Below are 21,010 nucleotides of genomic sequence, written 5' to 3'. Positions count from 1 at the left end.
CGGCTTTAGCTAAGACCAGCTGATCGCGACATCTGAGAATCCCGTCACAGCAGCACCCCGCGCCGGGCATGTGGGCCTGCCGGGAGGACACACAGGGGCCACGCGGCCACGCGGCCAGGCGTGGTCCTGAGCCCTGTCGGCCCCTGCAGGGTTCTGGGCCCTGGGGTCGCGGGGCGGCCAGCTAACGTTTGTGACTGGGCCCTGATGAGGTTCCCGCTGCCCCAGCGGACGCCCACAGATCGGGAACAGTGATGAGGGGAGCGCGCTCTCCACCACTGACCACGCTTTGCTTGGTTGGTTCGCAGTCTCGGGAGTTTGCTGGGTGAGACTTGGGCCGGCTCAGTACACGGAGGGCTCGGAGAGTCCCGGACGGCAGGCTCACTTGATAAGCGGGGGACTCAGATGCCGCGCTCGCCGTGGGCAGCAGCAGGCGGGACCGGCCCGCAGCCCACGAGCTCAGGTCCACACAGAGGCCGTAAAGGGCTCCGTCGAGGTCACCTCCTGGCCGTCTCAGCCCTGCGGAGTTGCTGCAAGGCCACCTCCCTAACATGGTCCCCGGTGCGCGAACGGTGGGCAGAGGCTGCGTTCCGAAGACAGGGGCATGTACGGTCTGGGTCCAACCGGTGGTCAGCCAGCAGTCACGCCCTCCACCACGGGGGCCCGCTGGAAGCCTCACACTCCCTGACAGCCCACACGCATGTGCGTGACCTGGATCATGGAATAAACGGTGTTCTTCCAAGGGCTATGACTGACAGGCTGGCCCAGCCCTGGAGGTCGCCAGGCAGGGCCAGGCTGGGACTCAAGGGAGGGGGCCCCTCCCATAACCTTGCAGGTCCTCGTGGTAGATGCAAAATAAATGGTAATGGAGACCCTTTGGGAGAGGGCATAGCAACCCACTCCAGGATTCCTGCCTGGAGAATCCCACGGACAGAGGAGCCTGGCGGGCTGCAGTCCACGGGGTCACAAAGAGCTGGACACGACTGAAGCTACAGCATGCGGCATGCAGGCCTTTGGGTCCCCCAGTGTAGGAAACCTCTGCTTCCCCAGGAGTCAGCCCGCTGTGGGGGTGAGGTTCCTGCTCCGTGGAGCTTGGGCCCTGAGCCCTCCCCTGCCTGGGGGCCTCTGTGTCCTGGGCTGACCCTCAGATTCGCTCTGGAACGAGCATGTCAGGATAGAAGCCCCGGTGTCCACCGTGTGGGCAGAGGGCTCAGGGGCAGCACACGCCCTCAGCACATCGGGGGCCCCCGTCCCCGGCAGCACCATCACTGATAGAGGAAGGCAGGAAGGAAGGACGTGTTACAGGGTCTATTTCAGGGCTTTGGAAGGCCTGGCAGGGTTCCTCCAGGAAGCCTGGGAACCTTGAAGGCAACAGCCACTCCCCTCCCCTCCCCATCCTGGGGACCCCCCCACCTTCCCCCAGGGATGCTGCCCCCCCAATCCCCCCTGGGGCTCCATACAGAATCAGACCTGCCCCATGGGGTCCAGGCACATCCTCCGGGCACACCGGCCAGTGGGGACAAGTCACCTAGCTCGCTGGAGGTCCCTGCCAGCAAGTGGGGGGCAACCTGATGTGTCGAGGGTCCCACGCGGAACGAGGGGCCCTGGGGTCACCGCACACGGCGCAGGGACGGCAGCCTCGTTTCACGCCACCCGCCCACAGAGGGGCCCGTCTGTGGGGTCCGCCCGCACCAGAACTCGGCTTCCCTGGGGCAGAAGCAGAAAGCGCGGGAAGAGCGTCCACCCGGGTGGCCGTTCCGAGAGGCTCCTCGCAAGGGCGGGTCCAGATGACTCCGTGGTCTCTGCTCCCAGTGCGTGCGGTCAACGAATGGAGGGTCTGCGAAGCGGCTCTGAGTCCGTGTGATTCGTGTCTCTCGTGTCCTGCTGTGACTTCGAGCAAGTGGAAACCGTGGGTCAGTCCAGGAAATCCGAGGCACCTTGTAAAAGTCGAGAAACCGTAAACTCGGAAGGATCCTGGTCAGGGTCTACAGTGACGTACTCCTCGGGGCATAAGTGCAACGCCCAGCGCGTTGGTCCACCGCCTTTGACAGGGCTTCTCTTCAGCCGGAAGAAAGGGACACGGGAAACGACCAGACGGCCTTGACCTTGAGTCCTGGGGGCACACACGCAGAGGTTCAGGGGCAGAGAACAGACAGGGATGGCCCTCGGAGGGGCTCGAAGGCCAAGGACCCCGCTTCTCTTTGGTGGGAGGTGGGAGCCTTTCTCGGCTAGAGTCATTTCTGCAAGAACTCAGGGCTGAGGTGTTGAGGGTCCTGGGGTGGGGGGAGCTGAGAGATGAGGATCTGGGAGCCCCCCCGAAGTCCACACTGGAGGTGAGGGGGCTGTGGACCGGGAGGTGTGAGGGGAGCATGGCCTGAAGGTGAAGCCCTGAGCATTTGCTGCCCTCTGGACTTGGGGTGGGAGAAAGACCCCAGGCGAGCCCTGAGGCTGCTGTCCTGAGCCGAGGGCAGGAGGGACGGGGTGCCCAGGCCAGGGGGGAGGGGTGGCCGCAGGAGGGGCGGGGCACCCAGGTGGGGGGCGCGGGAGGGGCGGGGCGCCCAGGCCACCCCCAAGGCTGCTGTCCTGGGTGGAGGGCGGGGTGCCCAGGTGGAAGGGCTCGTCTTGTTTTCCAGCAATGGATGGCCCTGCGGGCTCCGCAAGAGGCCTCCTGAGAGAATGAAGGAAGGACCCGCCAGGCGTGGGGCGGCTCGTATCTCCTCCCCAGCAGGCACCACGTGTCCCGAGAATTTCCTTCTTCGCCGAGACCCTCGCACCGGTTTCAGGGCAGAATCCTGCTTTCAGATGAGCAGGCCCACTGTGGCCGGGTCTGCCCTTGGTTCTGCTCAGCCCACGCGGGACTCCCCCGGCCTCACAGGACCCGAGAGCAGGGGCCGCGCCTGCCGGGCACTGCTGAGAAGTGCCCTCCAGCGTGCAGAGGGCTCAGAACCAGCAAAAAATCATGCTACGCCCGTCTGCTTTCAGTTCACCCTGCACAGAGTAAACGACACGCCCCTCCCCACCTCCCCCTCTGCCCCACACCCACCGGGTCACTTAGGCCAGGACCTGTGGGGCCTCGGGGACCCAGGGACCCCTCCCCACTCTCTCGCTGCCGGCGGCCAGTCTGGCTTTGAACCAGCGGCCAAGCGCCAGCTCCGTGCCCAGTGCAGCCTCTGAGACCAGACAAGGCCCCAGCGTGAGGCCCTGGCACCTGGTAGCCTTTTGCCAAAACCCAGGGCACTCTATGCTGAGGGCAGGGGGCCCCAGTGGGGGCAGGGGCTTACTCTGGAGAGCTGGGCGGCGCCTCAAGCTGGAGAGAGGCGCCCAGCCGGCAGACACAGGTGCCTCACGGCCGTCTGTTTGAATAACTCGCTACTCGAAGCTCTAAGCCTTTGCTAATCTTCGCTGACCTTCCCTGTAGCTCAGACGGTAAAGAATCTGCTTTTAATGCAAGAGACCCGGTTTCCGTCCCTGGGTCAGGAAGATCCCTGGAGAAGGGAATGGCAACCCACTCCGGTATTCTTGCCTGGAGAATCCCATGGACAGGAGTCTGGCGGGCTACAGTCTGTGGGGTTGCAAAGAGTCGGACACGACTGAGCAATAACACTACCGCTAACCCTCGCTAAACGCGGGAGAAGGCACGTGCTTCCGCAGCGGAGGGTGTGCCAGACGCCCGCAGACCACGGGCCTGGCTGACCTGCCCCCAAAGCCCCTCGCCCCCGGCTCCGGCTCCGTGCGGTTGGGCAAACTGCCCTCTGCACACAGCTGGCCTTTTCTCTGGGTGGGGAGGGTGGGGTCATCGCGGCTGTAAATCCTAGGTTCACGGTCCTGGCCGGGTCAGCAGAGAGGAGGCTCCCAGAGGGAATTCTAAGAATCTGCTATCCCAGCTGAAGGGCAGCTGGAGCCCCGGGTGGGCCCGGCCACCGCTCGGTGACGACCGCTGACTCATGTCCTTTCGGCACCTCCCTGCTCCCGGGCTGCATTGCCCCGGGGGTCAATCCCAGGGGTCCTCCGCCATCCTCACGGGGCTGGTGAGGGTGATGGGGGCTGGTGACTGGAGTGGTCGCAGGCCTGAGCACACCCGGTGTGCCCCCTGCCGCCTTGGCCCCCGCACCCCCAGCTCCCCTTTCTCAGCCTTGGGGGTCGGGCTGACATGGGTGGGAAGTAACTGAGAGCCTCGGGGACCCCCTGCCGCCTGGCCCCCCCGCCCCCTGCGCCCCTTTCTCAGCCTCGGGGGTGGAGCTTGGGGTCTCCACCCTGTTTCCCCCGTCAGCGCCCCCCTACCCCGGTCCCTGCCTGCCGTGCTCCTGCGAAACTGGGAGACGGGAAGTGGGGGTGGGTGTGCAAGTGCTGCTCAGGGGACAGCGGCCAGGACGTGGGAGGGGCCAGGACCGACAGGTCCCCAGGACCGCATTCTGGAAGCGGCACTGCCAGGCTGAGTGGTGGGGGGCTGGGCGGGGGGCCGTGGGGAGGGGGCAGCAGGGGGCAGTGGTCACGCCCAGGGGCTCTATCCCAGACGTGGGCCCAGGCCCTTGGTGGGGTGAGCTCTACCCGACCTCAGGGGCCCCGCCTGTTAGGGCCCTGCCCCCTCAGCCAGGAAAGCTACGCTCTGACCCGGGCGCTGCCTCTCAGGTCACCTCTGCCCCCGCTGACCCTGTGCCCCTCTGTTTGCTCTGCCCTCGGTTCCAGGCCCCCGTTCCTGAGAGCTGTGTGGACTGGAAAAGGCACGTGCCCCCACCACGGGCCCTCGACCCAGCTCCGTCACCCAGCCCAGTCAGGGCGGGTCCAGGAGTGGGTCCACCTGGGCCCAGGTCCCTTCGCTCGCGGCTGCTCCCGGACAGGGCTGGTGGGACCCGGAGGAGCTGCGGGCCCGGGCGGGTTACTGGGGTGGCAGAGCATTGGGTGTCTTGGGCAGCAGCCCCTGGCATGTCGTGGGCAGCGGCCCCTGGCGTGTCATGGGCAGAGGCCCCTGGCGTGTCGTGGGCAGCCGTCCCTGGCGTGTCCAGGGCCATCCCTGCTGCTGTGATGGACATGGCCCTCGCCCTAGCGTGTACACTGTCATGGGGTCTCTGGCTCCGTGGGTCCCCCGGGCCCATGCCTGTCACCGTGGTGTCCCTGGATCTCAGCCTGAGAGTTGCGCCCAGAGGTGCCCTGTGATGTGCCCTGCAAGGGTGGCGGGGTGAGCCCAAGGCTCGCCTCCACCTGCAGGGGTGGGGAGCGGCCCCCCAGTGAGTAGCGCTGATGCTGAGACGTGAGGAATTCCAGCGCGTTCCTCCCCGCAGGGCCCGCGGTGGCGCCTGGGCCGGAGGTCAGCAGAACAAGAGGCGGCTTGTGCGCCGAGCGAGTGGACGGCAGGTGCTCTGCCCTCACCCCCGCCGGGGCACTGGGTTCTCACTGAGGTCCGGAGGCATACGGGCGCGCGGGCAGCGGGGAGAGCGCCCTGTCCCTGCCCTTCCCTCCCTCCGGCCGGCTCTCCTCTTCTCCTCAGCTGCAAATGCAGACAGTCCTGGGCACCCTCGGGGCATCCCGCCCGTGTCTCATCACCAGGTCGGGGCTGCTGGGGGTCCTCAGTTCCCAGCAGGGATACATCGGGGAGGCCCCAGCACTCTGCACGCCCCGCATCCGATGGCAGTGAGACCCCTGTGCTTCCCATCAGGCTGAGTCTGCCGCTTGGAATTCAGAGCCGCCCTGGACATGCGGTGAGAGCTGGCGCACGTCCCTGAGTCCAGCGAGGTCTGCAGTGGGGGTCTCAGAGGCACTGGAGCAGGGGCCTCTCTGCCTCAGGCTCCCCACGGATACAGTCAGCAAGCCACATTGCCTCTGGCCAACTGCCCCTCCAGGAAAAGTGGGAATAAAAGTAGCAGCTTAAGAAGCAGCAGGGGCTGGACCCGGCTGCTCACTGGACACGGGGTGGGTCAGGCAGGTGACCCTCGGGGGGGCAAAGTGCACGTGGCTGGGCTGGGCTGGGGGGTGGGGGCGGGCGGGGCTGTCACGGCCTCTCAGCCAGCAGCTCCTCCTCCGGACTCAGGTTCCTTGTCCATAAAGCAAGCCGTTGCGACCATCAGAACCGGCTCCCTGAGGGGCAGGTGAGGCGCTGGCCACAGGCGGCGCTGACTCGTCTCACACACACACTGTCACACTCGCAGACACAGGGCACGCACACACACGCTTCAGGCACGCTCACGCACGGCACACACACTGTCACACTCACAGGGCTTGCACACACACTCACACTCACAGGGCTTGCACACACAGTCACACTTGCGCTCACAGTGCACACACGCACGCTCTCAGGCACACATCAGGGCACACAGACGCTCACTCTGTCACACTCGCACACGCAGGGCACACACAGGCACACACGCCTGCTAGAAGCGGCTTTCCTGGCAGACGATGGCATTGTATTCTGTGCACCTGTGGAAGGACTTTTTGTGGTTTTCTACCATTTTATAGCGTATTTTAATGGCGTGATTGAGGTATGATTTACATGTTAAAAATACATTCAAATGAACAATGGAGTGCCGTGCCCCCGCATCTGACCGCGGCCCGTCCCCGCCTGCGGCCGCCTCCAGCCAGGCAGCACCGACCTGCTCTCTGCCTCTGCTGTGGCCTCGTGCACGTGTCGCGGACTCGTGTAAATCGTGTTCTCCGGTTGGCGTGATTTTTTGACATCTGTCCACAAACCAGCCCTTTGCTCCTACTTACTGCTGAATGGTTTTCCTGAGTCGTTTTGTGAAACCTGTACTTCATGGGCCTGTGTTTTGGAAGCTTTATTTCTGAAACACTCTTGGCAAGCCCATCTCGTCGTAGAGGACACGGACCAGGATCCAGAACCCGGGGCAGAGCCCCTGTGCTGTGCTCGTTAGCTGCCCGGTGGGGGCTGCCGTCCGTTCCTGGCGCCTTCGCTGGAGGAAGCCCCGCTTCTGCGCCCCTGCCTGCACCCCCGCGGGTTCCCGTGCGTGTGTGTCCGGGTGCGTGGCTGCCGCCGCTCGGACACTCGTGGAACGGGGCCGTGCCCGTGTCTGTTCTTCCGCATGGCAGGACCATCTGTGGCTCACAGGGCATCACGGGCGGTGAGTCGGGCACCCAGGCGAATGTGCAGGGTCGGGGGGCAGCGTCTGCTTTCCGGCTCTCCAGCCATCTGAGACATCCTTAAGTTGCAGGTTAAAGGGACACACATCTTGGAGGAGAGCAGGGCTGCATTGACCCTGGAGACAAAAGGCAGGGCAGCAGGCTGTTCAGATTCCCTTGACCCCCACAGTGGGCGGGGGCAGGGTGGGCAGCGAGGGGCAGACAGAGCCCAGGCCTTTGCATCTCCCCGCCCACGGCCCACGCCTTCCAAGCCCTGGGGGGCGGGACGTAAGGACAGAGGGAACCAAGTTCCCCAGAACGGCCAGCCACCCTCCGGGGCCTCCTGTCTGTGGCCTGGAAGCCTCTCCCAGCCCCACTCAGAGGGGCAGCTCAGGGCCCCCAGGCTCACCCGGGGTCAGACACTCAGCTTGCTGGCCGGCGGCGGGGGCAGAACCCACCTGTGGGCCCGCCCGTTCCCTGCGCTCCCAGCAGCTGAGAGGTCAGGAGCTCCACTCTTCAGGGCCTCTGGCCGGCACGGGACAGTGATCCCAGCCTGAAGGCCAGGGCGGTCTTCGGGGAGACCTTGTCTGGGGACTGGCCTGGCTACCTCTGGGTTCACCTCCCTCCAGGTGTGAGGGCAGGCGGGGAACCATGGAGACCTGGGGCACCTGCCCCCGGGATGCCCCTCCAGCTCCTCCAGGCTTCCCCGCGGTGGCCCTGGGTCTGCGGTCCACGTCGGGGGCCTTGCGGCCACGATGGGGCCATGCCCAGTCCTCGACCTGGAGGAGGAGGTGGTCCGCCGGGGAGAGGGGTCAGCGGGAGCAGGGTGGAGCTAGCCTCTGTGTTTATTTGCATTCCAGGCATCGCAGCTACTTAGGAGCCTGGACCTTGGCCTGGCCCCATTGCCGGTGTTTTCCCAGCCAGAAGCTCACAGGGCGCTCATCCCCGGAAGCTGGCAGCTGGGTGAGTCTGGGTGCGGCGCCCTGCCTGCAGCCATACGGCAGAAGAGGGCCCCGTGCGTGGGGACACGCAGCCCCGTCCCTCTGGGGGCACGCCGGCTGCCACCGCTTCCCGGCCCTGACGAGTCCTCCCCACAGAAACAGACGGAGGACGCTGGTCCCGAGAACCGCGTGCACCCAGAAGGATGACAGCAGAGCTCCGGGACGTCTTGGTGCTGCTGCCCATGCGGGAGCAGCTGCGGCTGGCTGTGGGGGTGAGCGTGGAGGGGAGCAGGGCCTGGGGACGGGGGGCCGTGAGGGTGAGCGTGGAGGGGAGCACAGCCTGGGGTCAGCAGGGGCCGGGGGTGAGCGTGGAGGGGAGCAGGGCCTAGGGATGGGGGGCCATGGGGGTGAGCGTGGAGGGGAGCAGGGCCTGGGGATGGGGGGCCATGAGGGTGAGCGTGGAGGGGAGCAGGGCAGGGCTCTACCTGGGGACAGCATGGGTTTGACCTATACCACTGGCCGCCCCACACCCTGGAGAAATGGACTCTGGCTCCGGCCACCTTCATGGGGCGTGTGTCCCTCTCGCTCTGCAGCCCCTGGCTATGGCTGAGGCGGAACACAGCCTGGAGCCCGTGTCAGGCTGTGTCCTGGGGCTGAGAGCTGCCCTCTCCCCCTGCGGTGCCCGCGTCCTGCCCTCTCCCCCTGCGGTGCCCGCGTCCTGCCCTCTCCCCCTGCGGTACTCGCATCCTGCCCTCTCCCCCTGCGGTGCCCACGTCCTGCCCTCTCCCCCTGCGGTGCCCGCGTCCTGCCCTCTCCCCCTGCGGTGCCCGCGTCCTGCCCTCTCCCCCTGCGGTGCCCGCGTCCTGCCCTCTCCCCCTGCGGTGCCCACGTCCTGCTGTCTGCCTCTGTGGTGCCCAGCGTCCTGCCTGGTGCCCCTGCAGTGCCCAGTGTCCAGCGTCCAGTGGGCTCATTTTGTTCCGAGGGTCCCATCCCTTCTGAAGCCTCATCCCGGGACCTGGAGGGGCTGGGGGTGGACTGCAGGCAGCTGGGTCATAGGCCTGGAATAAGCGCTACAGCTGGTCAGGGGACCAGGCTGAGACCTGGGCGATGAGAGTCAGGCCCCTCCCGCCCTGTCTGTGAGTGACCGTGAGGTCCTGCCTGGGGGAGGAGACCGCGGTCAGTCCTCCCAAGAAGGGGGGAAGTCGCGTTTACACAGCAGGTGTCCTCCCCAGACCCCAGAGCTTCCTGACTCTCAGAACAGGTGCCGTCACAGGGCCCGGGTCCTTCCTCCCTCCAGCCTTCACTGTCCACTCCCGGCGTCCCTAGTGGCCAGGCTTCCCCCGAAGTCTCATCCCGAGTCTTCAGGGAGGGGCTCTCACACGAAGCCCCCCCCAGCCCCGCCTCCGCATAGTCTCGCCCTCCTCAGCGATGCCCACCGTGCGGGCCTCCCGTGGACACGAGGCTCGGACCCTGGAGCCCCCGCCTTCCCTGCGAAGGGCAGCCCCTGTGTGCTGAGCCGGGGGCGTGGGGCAGGGCTCCATCGGACGGTGTCCTGGGGCTCTCACGGCTCAGGCCGTCCTCTCAGGAGCCGTGTGCACTGCCACTTATGAACGCTCAGCAGGCACGGGGGCACAGCGGGCGCGGGCCCCGGGCGGAGGCTCTGAGGCAGCGAGCAGCCCACGGGCTCCCAGCAGACGGCCCCGCGGTCTCAGGCCGAGAAGCCGCTGTCTGTCCCCGTGGCAGGGGTGATGTGCGCCGATGCTGGGTCACGAGTCGTCTGTGAGGACCGGCACAGCCCTGGGGACCAAGCTCACCTCCCCACCGCCTGCCCCAGGGACCCTCCGCAGGCGGCCTCGGAGCCCTGCGGGCGGCCAGCACCGGGCACGCAGGTGGGACCCTGCTCGCTCCGCCATCCCTGGAAGGGGCTCCTGGAACACAGGAGGGACCGGAGACCGCGCCCTGACAGGGCAGCGGCTGGCGTGCGGGGCGCGTGGGGCCTGGTCTGAGCACACTGGTCTGAGCTGGGGCACGCTGGGCAGGTGGCCGTGGCAGACTCAGAGCCGCCCCGGGGCCTCCGGCGCTCAGCGGCTAGGGGGTCAGTGATGGGCGGGCGGTTCCAGCCGGGACCTTGTTGTGGCTGCCATGGGACGGGGTCTCCCACTCGCCCTGGATGCTGCCTTCAGGTTCTTCTGCGCCCCGTGTGGCCCTCGGGGCGGCCGCTCTCCCGGGGGTCTGAGCTGCAGGCCCCTCTGACCCGTCCTCTCTTCACCGTCCGGCCCAGGGCAGCCCCCTCCGCACTGACCTGAGCCCTGCTGTGTCGGGCTCTGCCCGCTCTCTTCGCCCTCCCGACACGCAGCCCAGGGGCCCTCCCCAGCACTGGTGTGACTTCCCAGATGGGGAAACTGAGGCCCAGGGTTGGGGGGAACTGGGAGCCCAGCTGGGAGCCCAGCCCTGTCCCGGAGCCTGTGTGCGAGCTGGCTGGTGCAGGCCTGGCTGCCCCTGCCCACAGGGCGGGGCGGGAAGCGGGGCGGGGCCCCACTGCGGTGGGCTGCTGGGGAGGGAGGGGGCAGCCCTCACCTGGCCAATGAAGGGATTGATTCTGATGGCCATCCCTGACCGTGAGGAGGAAGCTCCTGCTTCTGTACCTCCTTCCTGGGAACGCGGGGTGGAGGAGGCATGGGGGATGGGGGCACAGGAAGCTACTGTCCACAGGGACGCGTCTGTCTCGTGAGCTCAGCTGGCACGGGTGCTCGGGCCCCATCCATGGACTCTGTCTCTCTTTCCTCGCTGCTCCCCCCGCCGGCCCGGCCTGTCTTAGTCAACTTTAGAGGCACAGAGACGTGTCTAGGGAGCTGGCTGCTCCCTGAAGGGGAGTCTTCATGGAAGGGTTTTTGGTGTTGGTGGTGTTCTGTTGCTCAGTCGTGTCCAACTCTTTGCGACCCCATGAATCGCAGCACGCCAGGCCTCCCTGTCCATCACCAACTCCCAGAGTTCACTGAGACTCACGTCCATCGAGTCAGTGATGCCATCCAGCCATCTCATCCTCCGTCGTCCCCTTCTCCTCCTGCCCGCAATCCCTCCCAGCATCAGTCTTTTCCAATGAGTCAACTCTTCACATGAGGTGGCCAAAGTATTGGAGTTCCAGCTTTAGCATCAGTCCTTCCAATGAACACCCAGGACTGATCTTTAGGATGGACTGGTTAGATATCCTTGCAGGCCAAGAGACTCTCAAGAGTCTTCTCCAACACCACAGTTCAAAAGCATCAGTTCTTCAGCGCTCAGCTTTCTTCACAGTCCAACTCTTACATCCATACATGACCACTGGAAAAACCATAGCCTTGACTAGACGGACCTTTGTTGGCAAAGTAACGTCTCTGCTTTTGAATATGCTATCTAGGTTGGTCGTAACTTTCCTTCCAAGGAGTAAGGGTTCACTGTGTCCTTAGAGCTGCTGCAGGCTGTGGGGAGGGGGCAGCAGGAGGACCTGGGGGAGGAGGGGAGGGAGGTGCTAGGTGTGGCCCCGCCCACGTGAGCCTGGCTCCACAGGGACCCTCGGGGGCAGGTTCCCTGGAGGACGCATGTCTAGAAGGAAGGTGAGCCCGACAATGCAGACACGGAGCTCGGCTGTGGCGAGCCCCACAGGCTCCCCGCCCGGGCCTGCAACCTGGGGCCAGCTTAGTTCCAGGCACGTGCACGCCGGGCTGAGAGCACGGGCGGACCCCGTGTTTACCTGCACTGCGGCTTCACACCGAGCGTCAGGAGACAATGGCTGGGAAGACCCAGATGGTGAATCACCATCCTGGCAGGCTGAGGGACTGACCCTCAACAAGTCAGATGGACAGTGGCAAGGCCAGCCCCCCAGGAACTGACCACTAAGAGGCGGGACGCCCCTCTGAAGACGGTGTGGGTGCCCCGATGACAGAGCTTCCCGACGTCCCAGAAGCCACGGCCTCCCCAGGAAGCCTGCAGCAGCATCCTCGGACACCCCGGGCCAGGCCCCACGCTCAGCACGCAGGGCCACTGCGCTCCAGCCCCACGGCCGCCCTGGGGTGAACGGGTCCCTGACCTGCGGCCTCCACAGCCAGCCTCCCACGCACAGACTCAGCGCCACAAGGTAGCTTCCATCCGTCGGGCCCAACCACCAGCCCGGGAAACGCAGACGGAGGCCCAGAGGCACCCAGGAGACATGTTGGCCACGGGGACAGCACCTGGGTGCCCCGAAGTCAAGGCCTTGAGCTCTGTCCAACCAACAAAGCAGGAAAACGCTGACATTCGTGAGACCACTGGAAATTTAAACCTGTGGGATGTTTGGTGTAATGGGCTTTTTAGGTGGACTAAAGCGTTTTTGGACTGAAGGATTTTTGGACAACGGAAAGCAGACCGAGCGAGCGCACGCCCTCCTCTGGGCACACGCGGGTGAAGGGCCACTTAGGTTCTGACAGTGCAGGGTGGACACATACCCAGGACGGGCCGCGCGGAGCTGGGAGGGGCACAGACCACCCCCCCGCACCAGAGGCTCCTTTCAGGGGTGCCCAGGAGTGGCCTAGCGACGTTGGCTTAGGGTGGGGAGGCGTGGGGGCACCCAGCCTCTGTCCCTGGAGGGGACAGGCTCTCTCTGGGGTCAGGAAGCATGGGGGCACCCAGCCTCCGTCCCTGGAAGGGGCGGGCTCTCTCTGGGGTCGGGAGGTGTCGGGGGCACCCAGCCTCTGTCCCTGGAGGGGACGGGCTCTCTCTGGGGTCAGGAGGCATGGGGGCACCCAGCCTCCGTCCCTGGAGGAGACGGGCTCTCTCTGGGGTCGGGAGGCGTCGGGGGCACCCAGCCTCCGTCCCTGGAGGGGGCGGGCTCTCTCTGGGGTTGGGCACCCCCTCCGTCTTTCACAGGAGGCCCACTGCATGCAGGGACATCTGGTTGTCAGCCCGGGAGCCTCCGGGGACCCTGAGCGCTGACCCCGCTGGGTGGGAAGCCCCTGAGCCAGGCCCCTGCGCACCAGCTCTGCTCGGTGGAGCCCCTCCTTGCACCCCCGCCCTCCCGGGGCTGCCCTGCTCTGCGCCCTGAGGGCCTCCTGCCCCTCCCACAGGTGCAGGCCACCGGGCGTGAGCTCCTTCAGCAGGTGTGCGACCAGACCGGCATCAGGGAAGCCCACTTCTTCGGCCTCAGCGTGGTCAGAAGTAAGCAAGCACCGCCCAGCGACCCCGGGACCCCGGCCCGTTCCCAGGGCAGGGGTGGCGGGCGCTCGGGGCAGACGATCCCCGGCCTCTGCCTGGTGCCCGCCGTGCTGTGCTCCAGGGGCATGGGGGGATTCCTCCTCACTGCATCAGAGCACACACGTGCTCACACAGGCAGTCACACGCACACTTGCACACATAGTCACACACACACTCAAGTATTCACATGCACACACGATCACACTCACGCACACCATCTCACGCTTACATGCTTCTACATTCATACCCATGCACCACTCACACACTTGCATTATACTTACATGCACATACTCGCATGCACACACTCACACGTGTTTACACATTCTCACACTGGTGCACACAGGCACACTCACGGTGGCACTCATGTGCACGCACACACTCACACACTCCCAGCACGCTCTGCCCAGGCCCCGCCTCTCTTCGTAGACAACGAGCACGTCTTCATGGATCTGGAGCAGAAGCTCAGCAAATACTTCTCCAAGGACTGGAAAAGAGAGACATGTGGAGTAAGTCAGCTCCCAGGCTGCTGGCCCTCGAGTGGCCCGTCCCCTGGGTCGTGGCATGGAGTTAGCCCTGAGGGTGCAGGCGAGTGCCCCGACTGTTCTGGACACTTGCTTTCCCTTCTACCAACGTGACATAAAGCCACGAGCAGCCCGCAGGACGCACGTGGGCTCGGGCTGGTCTGCAGGGGTGGGGGTGGTGGCTCCGTCCGGCGCTCCAGCCGGCGGTCAGCCCCCACCCCAAGGCCTCACTGCGGCCTGCGCTCCACGCTTCCAGCCCCAGGGCCGTGGCAGGCCGGGCGCCCCCTTCGTGGCCTTCCTCGGGGTGCAGTACTACGTGGAAAACGGAAGGCTTATCAGGTAGGAGCTCGCTGTTCTCATGCCGTCCTGGAAGGTGATGAGCTGTCAGGCCGCGGCCGCTGAGGCTGGAGGGGAGGGTGGGGGGCAGCCGGCGTTTCCAATCAGATGCGTGTGAGGACCAGGGTACAAACGAGCGCATTTCAAGCGCACAGGTCTTTATGCCCTGGGCTTAGGCTTTTCCCCAGGGGGTGGGGCAGGGTCTGAGGTTCCTGCACAAGTCGGGGGCTGCTCTCCTGCTGGTGCCCCCCCGGGTGGGCACACTGCAGGCTCCTCCTGAGCTCCTGGGCAGGGTTCCTGAGAGAACCCCCTGGAGCCTGTGTGGGGTAACAGGGGCCCTGGAACCTGGGCCTAGGCCTGGGGGTGAGCAGGGCCTGGGTCCAGGAACCACCCCTCAGCGTGTGAGCTGGGCCCCCACGAGCCTGCCCAGGTGTGCCAGGTTCTGGAAGAGTCTCAGGGTGCGATCAGGCAGGTGGGGGGAGGGAGGGCGGCCTGTGCCATGGGGCCAGTCACACCAGTGGTGTTAGAAGTGGACTTGGCCCTGGGTGCCCTGCCCCCGGCGGTGCGAGGAGTGAGCAGAGAAAAGGGGCCCACCCTGGGGCGTGGCGGCTGCAAACCCATCTGCAGGCCGGTCCCTGGGCCCTGCTCACCCGGAGTCTCAGGAGCCTCACGTCCACCTGTGCCTGCCCCGCCGCCAGGCCCCGAGGGCCGGGGTGACCGGTCGGGGTCCAGGAGGTCGAGGGACGCCGGGGTGGCCCCTGAGCCCACCCGCCGCCCGCAGGGACCGCGCGGCCCGGCACCTGTACTACCTCCAGCTGAAGGAGCGCGTGCTGCGCTCGCAGTGCGCCCACCGCGAGGAGGCCTACTTCCTGCTGGCCGCCTACGGGCTGCAGGCCGACCTGGGCGACCACCGCCGGTTAGCGCACGCCGGCCGCTACTTCCAGCCGCAGACCTACTTCCCGCAGTGGGTGAGGGTCTCTCTCCCTCCCGGGGGCGGGGGTCCACGGGAGGGAGGAGTGGGGGTGAAGGGCAGGGGAGCGGGTGGGGGTCGGGTCCGGGGAAAGTTCACGGAGGCGGGAGAGTCCACTGGGGGCGGGGGAGGTTGGGGGCGTCCACAGCGGGGCGGAGCCCATGGGGGGCGGGGTCCACTGGGGGGCAGGGAGTCCACAGGGGTGGGCGGGCAGCGTCCACAGAGGCGGGGGTGGGAGGATCACGGGGGCGAGGGGCGAGGGGGGAGTCCACCGGGGGGGGGCTGGGGGTGGAGTCCACGTAGGTGAGGGTATCCACTGGGGGCGGGGTATCCACGGGGGGCGGGGTGGGGGCGGGGAGCGGGAGGAGTCCAGGGGGGCAGAGTCCACCCGGGGCCAAGGCGGTTCATCGGAGAGGGGCGGGCGCAGGCTGGACCAGGCTGCGGTCTCCCCACAGCTCATCGCCAAGAGGGGCAGCGCCTATGTCCTCAGACACGCACCGGCCCTGCACCGCGAGCAGCGCGGCCTGAGCCCCCGGGAGGCCGAGCTGCGCTTCATCCGGGAGGCTTGCCGGCTGGAGGACGTCCCCGTGCACTTCTTCAGGCTCTACAAGGTCCCTGCCGGATGGGGGGGGGCACGCCTCCCCAGGGCCAGGACAGGCCGAGCCACCGGGGCCCACCAGGACGGGGGAGGAGGGGCAGTGTCCCCACAGCCATCCCAGGACCATGACCCAAGGCCAGAGGGGAAGCGGGAGGAGGCCTGGGGACCCCAACTCAGCCCGCAGACTCCCCGATCCACCAGTGAGGATCTGTGGGGAGGTCCGCGGGCCTCGACCTCACTGACATCTGTGTACCTTTAGGATAAGAAGGAGGACCGACCCACCGTCGTCCTGGGCCTGACGCTCAGAGGGCTGCAGGTCTTCCAGGTGACTGCAGGGGCCCCTCCCCCGGCCCCACCCCAAGCGCTGGCCTTGCCCCTCCCCTGGCTGACTGTGGACGCGGCCGACTCTGCTGTCTTGCAGGAGGTGAACCGCACCCCGCAACTGCTCTACGACTTCCCCTGGCCCCATGTTGAGAAGCTGGCCTTTCTGGTGCGTGTCCGAGAGTTAAGGTTAGGGGTGGGCCTCTGCCCCCAGGGGAGCCTGGCAGACGCTTGTCCTAAAGGGCATTGACCGGGCACGTCATCAGCCACGAGTGCAGGCCCAGCCTGAGGTCTGCGTCGGGGGCGGGGGGTGGTCAGGCCTTGTAGACAGCATCCGCCCTGGAAGCGCCCTCCTGAGGGGCCAGCTGCCCGGTTCTTGTCACCAGGAGAACTTCTGCCTCCTGGGTGGGGACAATAAAGGAGTCAGCAAGGGGCCATGGAAACCCTGTACCACGGGTTCCACTTCTAGACCTCACGGCTGGGCCTGCACCCGGCGGGGGCGGAGGGTGGGCACTGGGGGCGGGCGGGCCATCGGCTCCTTCTCAGGCCTCAGGCGCCCCACATGCCGTGGGCCCAGGGGTGCAGACTCCCCCAGCCCAGAGCAAATGGCCTCACGCTACAGCTGCTCTCAGCCCCCCACCCTGCTCCAGGCGAAAACGGAGAGCGACACAGAGACTGGGAGGGAGCCTCCCAGCACCAGGCCTGGCGATGCCGCCGCCTGGTTTCCTCGTGAAGTCACAGCCCGGACTCCTCTCTGCTCAGGGCAAGAGGTTCGAGCTCTGGCCACACGGGCAGCCCGCGGCCCGGAGGCTTGTGTACCACACGGGCTGCGCCTGGCGCTCCCGCCACCTGCTGCGCCTGCTCCGTACCAGCCACCAGCTGCACCTGGGCCTGCAGCACGCGCGCCAGCAGCTGCAGCTGCTCGAGGAGGCGGAAGGTGGGTGCCATCCCCGCCCCGCCCGCAGGCCCTGCGCGCGAGCATGCGCGGTGCGCCTGTGCGTGCGCTCAGGCTGAGACGCGAGAGCCCTGGGGCAGAGACGACGAGGCCGGGTGACAGCTTCCGCCTGGGTTGCGGGCGGTGACGGCGGACACGGGGGCCCTGCTCTCGGGTGGCACCTCCCTCCCCGCCACCACACCTCCGGGGAGGCCTTGGCTCGCAGGGCCTGGCGGCGGGCTGGACCCCAGGGCTTCCCGCGCTGTTCTCACGGCCGCTGCCCCTCCCCGCACAGAGAAGCAGTGCTACCGGGAGTCCTACGTCAGCGACGCGCGGGACGGCAACCAGGACCCGGAGCCGGCCGGCAGCGGGGACCACGCAGGGCCAGACCAACGTCCCCTGAGTCTCTGCTCGCTCCTCTCGGCCGGCAGCTGCTGCAGCTCCCACGCACCGGCCTTCGAGGTCGACCCCCAGCGGGCGGGGCCCGAGGAGCCCGGGGAGATGTCGGTGGACGAGCCCGAGGGGGTCGCGGCGCTCCCCACAGAGGAGCCCCCCTGCAGCCCAAGCACCAGCCGGAGCAGCCCTGGCTGCGGCGGCAGAGGTGGGCGCGCGGGGTCCCCCCGGGGCCAGGGGAAACGGAGCCTGCCACCTGGCTAGACCCCGGCTGAACCACCGCTGTGGGCACCACTGGAGGCCAGGGTGTGCGTGACCCTGGTTCCTGGGCACTCGGTCACATGGGAGTCCCTGCACCAGGGGGCGGACGGGGAGGGGCAGGGAGGACCGGGGCTCCCTGCAACCACGGCAGGTGGCTGCCCCTGCCCCCCTGCAGCCGGTCCCTTGTAGGGAGCCGGGCCCGGCCATCACCCCTCGTTAAAGACCCCACCGCGGGAAGGCGTTCCACCAAGAGCCCACCCAGCTTAGCATGGTCCTGGTCCTCAGAGATGCTTCCCCAGTAGGTCTGGGAGTGGGGGGCCCTGAAGGGGTCACCCCAGGAAGGTTACACAGACTCTGCCAGTCCCTGGGTGTCTGTAGCACCTTGGAGAGTGGACGTGATGAGTGCAAGGGACCCGCCACCCAGGTCCACCTAGAGTCACCCAAGGTTAGGCAGGGCACACAGCACCACCCAAGGCCACCCAGAGTCACTCAGGTCCCTAGGGTCACCCAGCATCATTCAGGGTCACCCAGTGATCACTCAGTGTCACACCCAGGGTCACACAGTGGGTTTGCGTCAAGCCGCCCTGTCCACTTCACCTTCTGAGGGTCTGGTCCTCCGGTAAAGGACAGACTGGCCCCATCCCTGAGGTGTTGTCCGAGCGTGTGGTCTGTGACCCAGCGTGAGCAGTAATGTTAGTAATAGTAACGTGGCATCTTCCTGGATGTCAGAGCTTGGACAACCTCAGCAGCCAGTGTGGAAGGACGGGCAGCGGGAACTGGCAGGCGGGCATGGGGGTGGGGGGGCTCCTGGGGAACCATCTGAGGGGAGGAGCCCAGGTCGCCCACAGAAACCATCGTTTCCTAAAGGTGCTCTGACCCCTGGCATGGGGAACACGTGTGATAGTCTTTGGGGTTGCAGGTGACCTGCAGGCAGGGGTCCGAGGTCACAGACTGCCGCTCTGCAACCCCAGGCCTGGGGGTGGGCGGTGTGTGAGCCACAGACGTGCCCAGTCTGGTCTCCGAGGTGGGTCCTGGGGGAGGCCCCCCTCTGCCGGGAGCAGGGGGGTGTCCCCAGGCCCTGCTCACACCCCCTTGCCCCCGCAGCCTCCCCGCAGCAGCCGCTGGCCGTGGTGCAGGTCACGCTGGTCAGCATGAGGGCCCCAAGCGCGGAGGCCACCCTGCACCAGGTCGGTCCCGCCGTGGGCCAGGCAGCTGGCTCTCTCCCTGCTCTCCAGTCAGGCCAGGGGCCCCCCAGAGGGCCTACGGGAGACTTGGTGGGCAGTGGAGGGCGGGTGAGGCTTTGGGGGCGAGGCAGGTGGGGGACTGAGAGCTTGGCCTGGAGTATGGGGGTCTTCCTGGGTGTATGTGTGAGTTAAGGGGGCGGGAAGTGGAAGGAAGCCGGACCACGACGGGGCAGCTACGGGACAGCCTCGTGGTCTCTGCCTGCAGGTCCTGGAGGCCAAGGCGGCAGCTGGACACGCAGACCAGTACAGCCGAAGCCTGGGCCACACGCGCCCTGAGCCCGCCCCGCGCCCAGCACCCCGCAGCCGTGCCCTCGGCCGAGCGCTGGACTCCGGGCCGAGGGGGTCCGTGAACTCCCTGTCCCCCAGCCGGCTCCAGAAGGACCAGCTCCCGGAGGAGTTTGTGGTGTAGACGCCTCCAGGGGCTGCTTCACCACCACGGGGCTCAGTCCACGCCACCCGCTCTACCCGCCTGGGGCTCTGTCCCTGCAGCGCGGCTCTATCCACTCGGGGCTGCACCCACCCCCCGGCTCAGTCCCTCTGTCCATCCGAGCCGCCACCCCGAGGCCCCCACCTCCCTGGCCACACTGAATGCGGCCTCTGGCGCTGCCCCCTTCTCCTGCAGAGGTGTGGGCCACCTCTGACTGCCAGGCCTGGAGGTGCCCAGCAGGCCTCACCTGCCCTGCCGTGGGGACCATGGCCAGTCTGAGCTCCTTCCATCCGCCTCCAGGAGGCAGAAGCCAAAGCTTGGGGGTCTGGTCCCTGCTCAGTGGGGTGTGTGCTGACTCCAACCTGCAGGGAAGGGGTCTTAGCAAGCTTCCCAGGAGCCTGGAGCTCAGGGTCACTGTCGTGGTCGCTGCACTGGCCACAGGCTCCCCAGCCCACCCTGTCTGCAGCGCCTGCCACTCACAGTCCTGGGCCCGCTGGACAGAGGCCCCTGGGGGAGGTGTGGGCCCAGCTACGTAGGCCCAGACCCCCAGCGGACCCCACCCTGTCTGCCGTGTGTACACAGGAGGCACTGGGCCTGGAACCGCAGGGCTGCGTGGACACTGGTCCGGGAGCTTGTGAATCTGGCGACGGGAAGTGGGAGGGACGGGCTCAACCACGGTCCCCTCTGAAGGCACGGAAGGAATGTTCCAGAAGGAAGCCTTGAGTGTCCTCCTTTCGCGTCACAAGTCAGGCTCTGAAGGAGCCAACCCCCCCCCACCTCCAGCCCCAGTGTCCGTCCGGCCCCAGGCCATCTAGATGTCAGGCAGCCCCGGCCTCTGGTCAGGTCAGCCCCGGTCACCACCACCCCTGGGCCGTTTGTGGCCACCGCCCCCTCCCCGCATCAGGAGGCCGGGCTGGAGGTTGGGGGAGATGGAGCGAGACCTCCCCCTGAGCTTCACCACCTCTTCGCTTGGCATCACTGGTGGCTGAACGGCTGAGTGGAGTTTCACAGGGATTTCTGGAAAAGCACGCTGAGAGACTTTGACCCTCGCTGGAGGCTGCACTGTGGGTGTCTGAGAGGCAGGTGAGGCCCAGCGTCCTGCTTGGGGTTGGGCCCGCCGGGTGAGGGGCGCTGGGAAGGCGGGCTGCAGGTGTGCTGTCTCCCGTCAGAGTCAGGGCGGCCGCCCCCGGGCTGAGATACAGCCCCCGCCATCCCACCCGGAGGGCCCTGCGTGTGTGGGCCCTTCTTGAAGCCGTCCACCTGAAGGCCAGTGCAGAGGGGCTGGGCTGGGCCCAGCTGGGGCAGGGACCCGCCTCGTGCTGGCGTTCTGTCTTCCCAGACGTTCTGGTGCACGTCTCACCTGCCTCCTCACCCCAGATGGGCCCCTGCCTCCCTTCCAGAGGCTCTGGGGGGCCACTCTGGGGGGTGGGACTCCACGGGCAATGCCAGCCTGAGGCAGGTGACAGGCACCTGGGTGTGGGCGGTGTGGCTTAACCCACCACAGGTCCTCCGGCCTTCCCCCTTGCAGCCCTCCGCCCTCTTTGGTTGCACTGACCTGTGTGGTTCCAAGCGCTGTGCCCGAGATGGCACCGTCCCCCCAGTTCAGGATGGAACCTGAGCCCAGGGGGCAGAGGGTGCAGCCCAGTCTTAACTGGGCCTCTGGATCCTTTTTGTGAAAGCAGTCTTGTTTGTGCACACACCGGGCACAAATAAAGAGCTGGATGCTGGCCCATGTCTGCACCTGGACGGCCCGTGCTGGGTGGGCAGGGAGGCGCGGCCACACTGGTGCCCAGT

The 21,010-nt window shown here is 66.8% G+C and overlaps 1 protein-coding gene across 5 annotated transcripts in view; it reads left to right on the top strand.

Moving 5' to 3' along the window:
* The window catches only part of FRMD1 (FERM domain containing 1), a 28,546-nt gene that overhangs the window by 5,052 nt on the left and 2,484 nt on the right, over positions 1–21,010 (top strand). The window contains exons 1-14 of one of the 5 annotated variants that reach the window (XR_009738648.1): positions 4,177–7,694; positions 7,926–8,278; positions 13,085–13,175; positions 13,638–13,717; positions 13,995–14,071; positions 14,850–15,036; positions 15,494–15,649; positions 15,896–15,961; positions 16,058–16,126; positions 16,720–16,894; positions 17,187–17,492; positions 18,650–18,732; positions 18,995–20,299; positions 20,745–20,943. Coding sequence is in view for 3 of the 5 variants with exons in the window: in XM_061428580.1 (XP_061284564.1) it covers positions 8,210–8,278; positions 13,085–13,175; positions 13,638–13,717; positions 13,995–14,071; positions 14,850–15,036; positions 15,494–15,649; positions 15,896–15,961; positions 16,058–16,126; positions 16,720–16,894; positions 17,187–17,492; positions 18,650–18,732; positions 18,995–19,198 (1,563 nt within the window). In the remaining 2 variants the exon portion in view is untranslated. Of the gene's footprint in view, positions 1–4,176; positions 7,695–7,925; positions 8,279–13,084; positions 13,176–13,637; positions 13,718–13,994; positions 14,072–14,849; positions 15,037–15,493; positions 15,650–15,895; positions 15,962–16,057; positions 16,127–16,719; positions 16,895–17,186; positions 17,493–18,649; positions 18,733–18,994; positions 20,944–21,010 lie in introns of those variants that run through there. The other 4 variants (XM_061428581.1, XR_009738649.1, XM_061428582.1 and 1 more) reach the window with 4 other exon arrangements.

Source organism: Bos javanicus, chromosome 9 (assembly GCF_032452875.1).
Source record: "Bos javanicus breed banteng chromosome 9, ARS-OSU_banteng_1.0, whole genome shotgun sequence".
NCBI classification, from domain to species: domain Eukaryota; kingdom Metazoa; phylum Chordata; class Mammalia; order Artiodactyla; family Bovidae; genus Bos; species Bos javanicus.
This window is presented reverse-complemented; position numbering and strand designations above follow the sequence as displayed.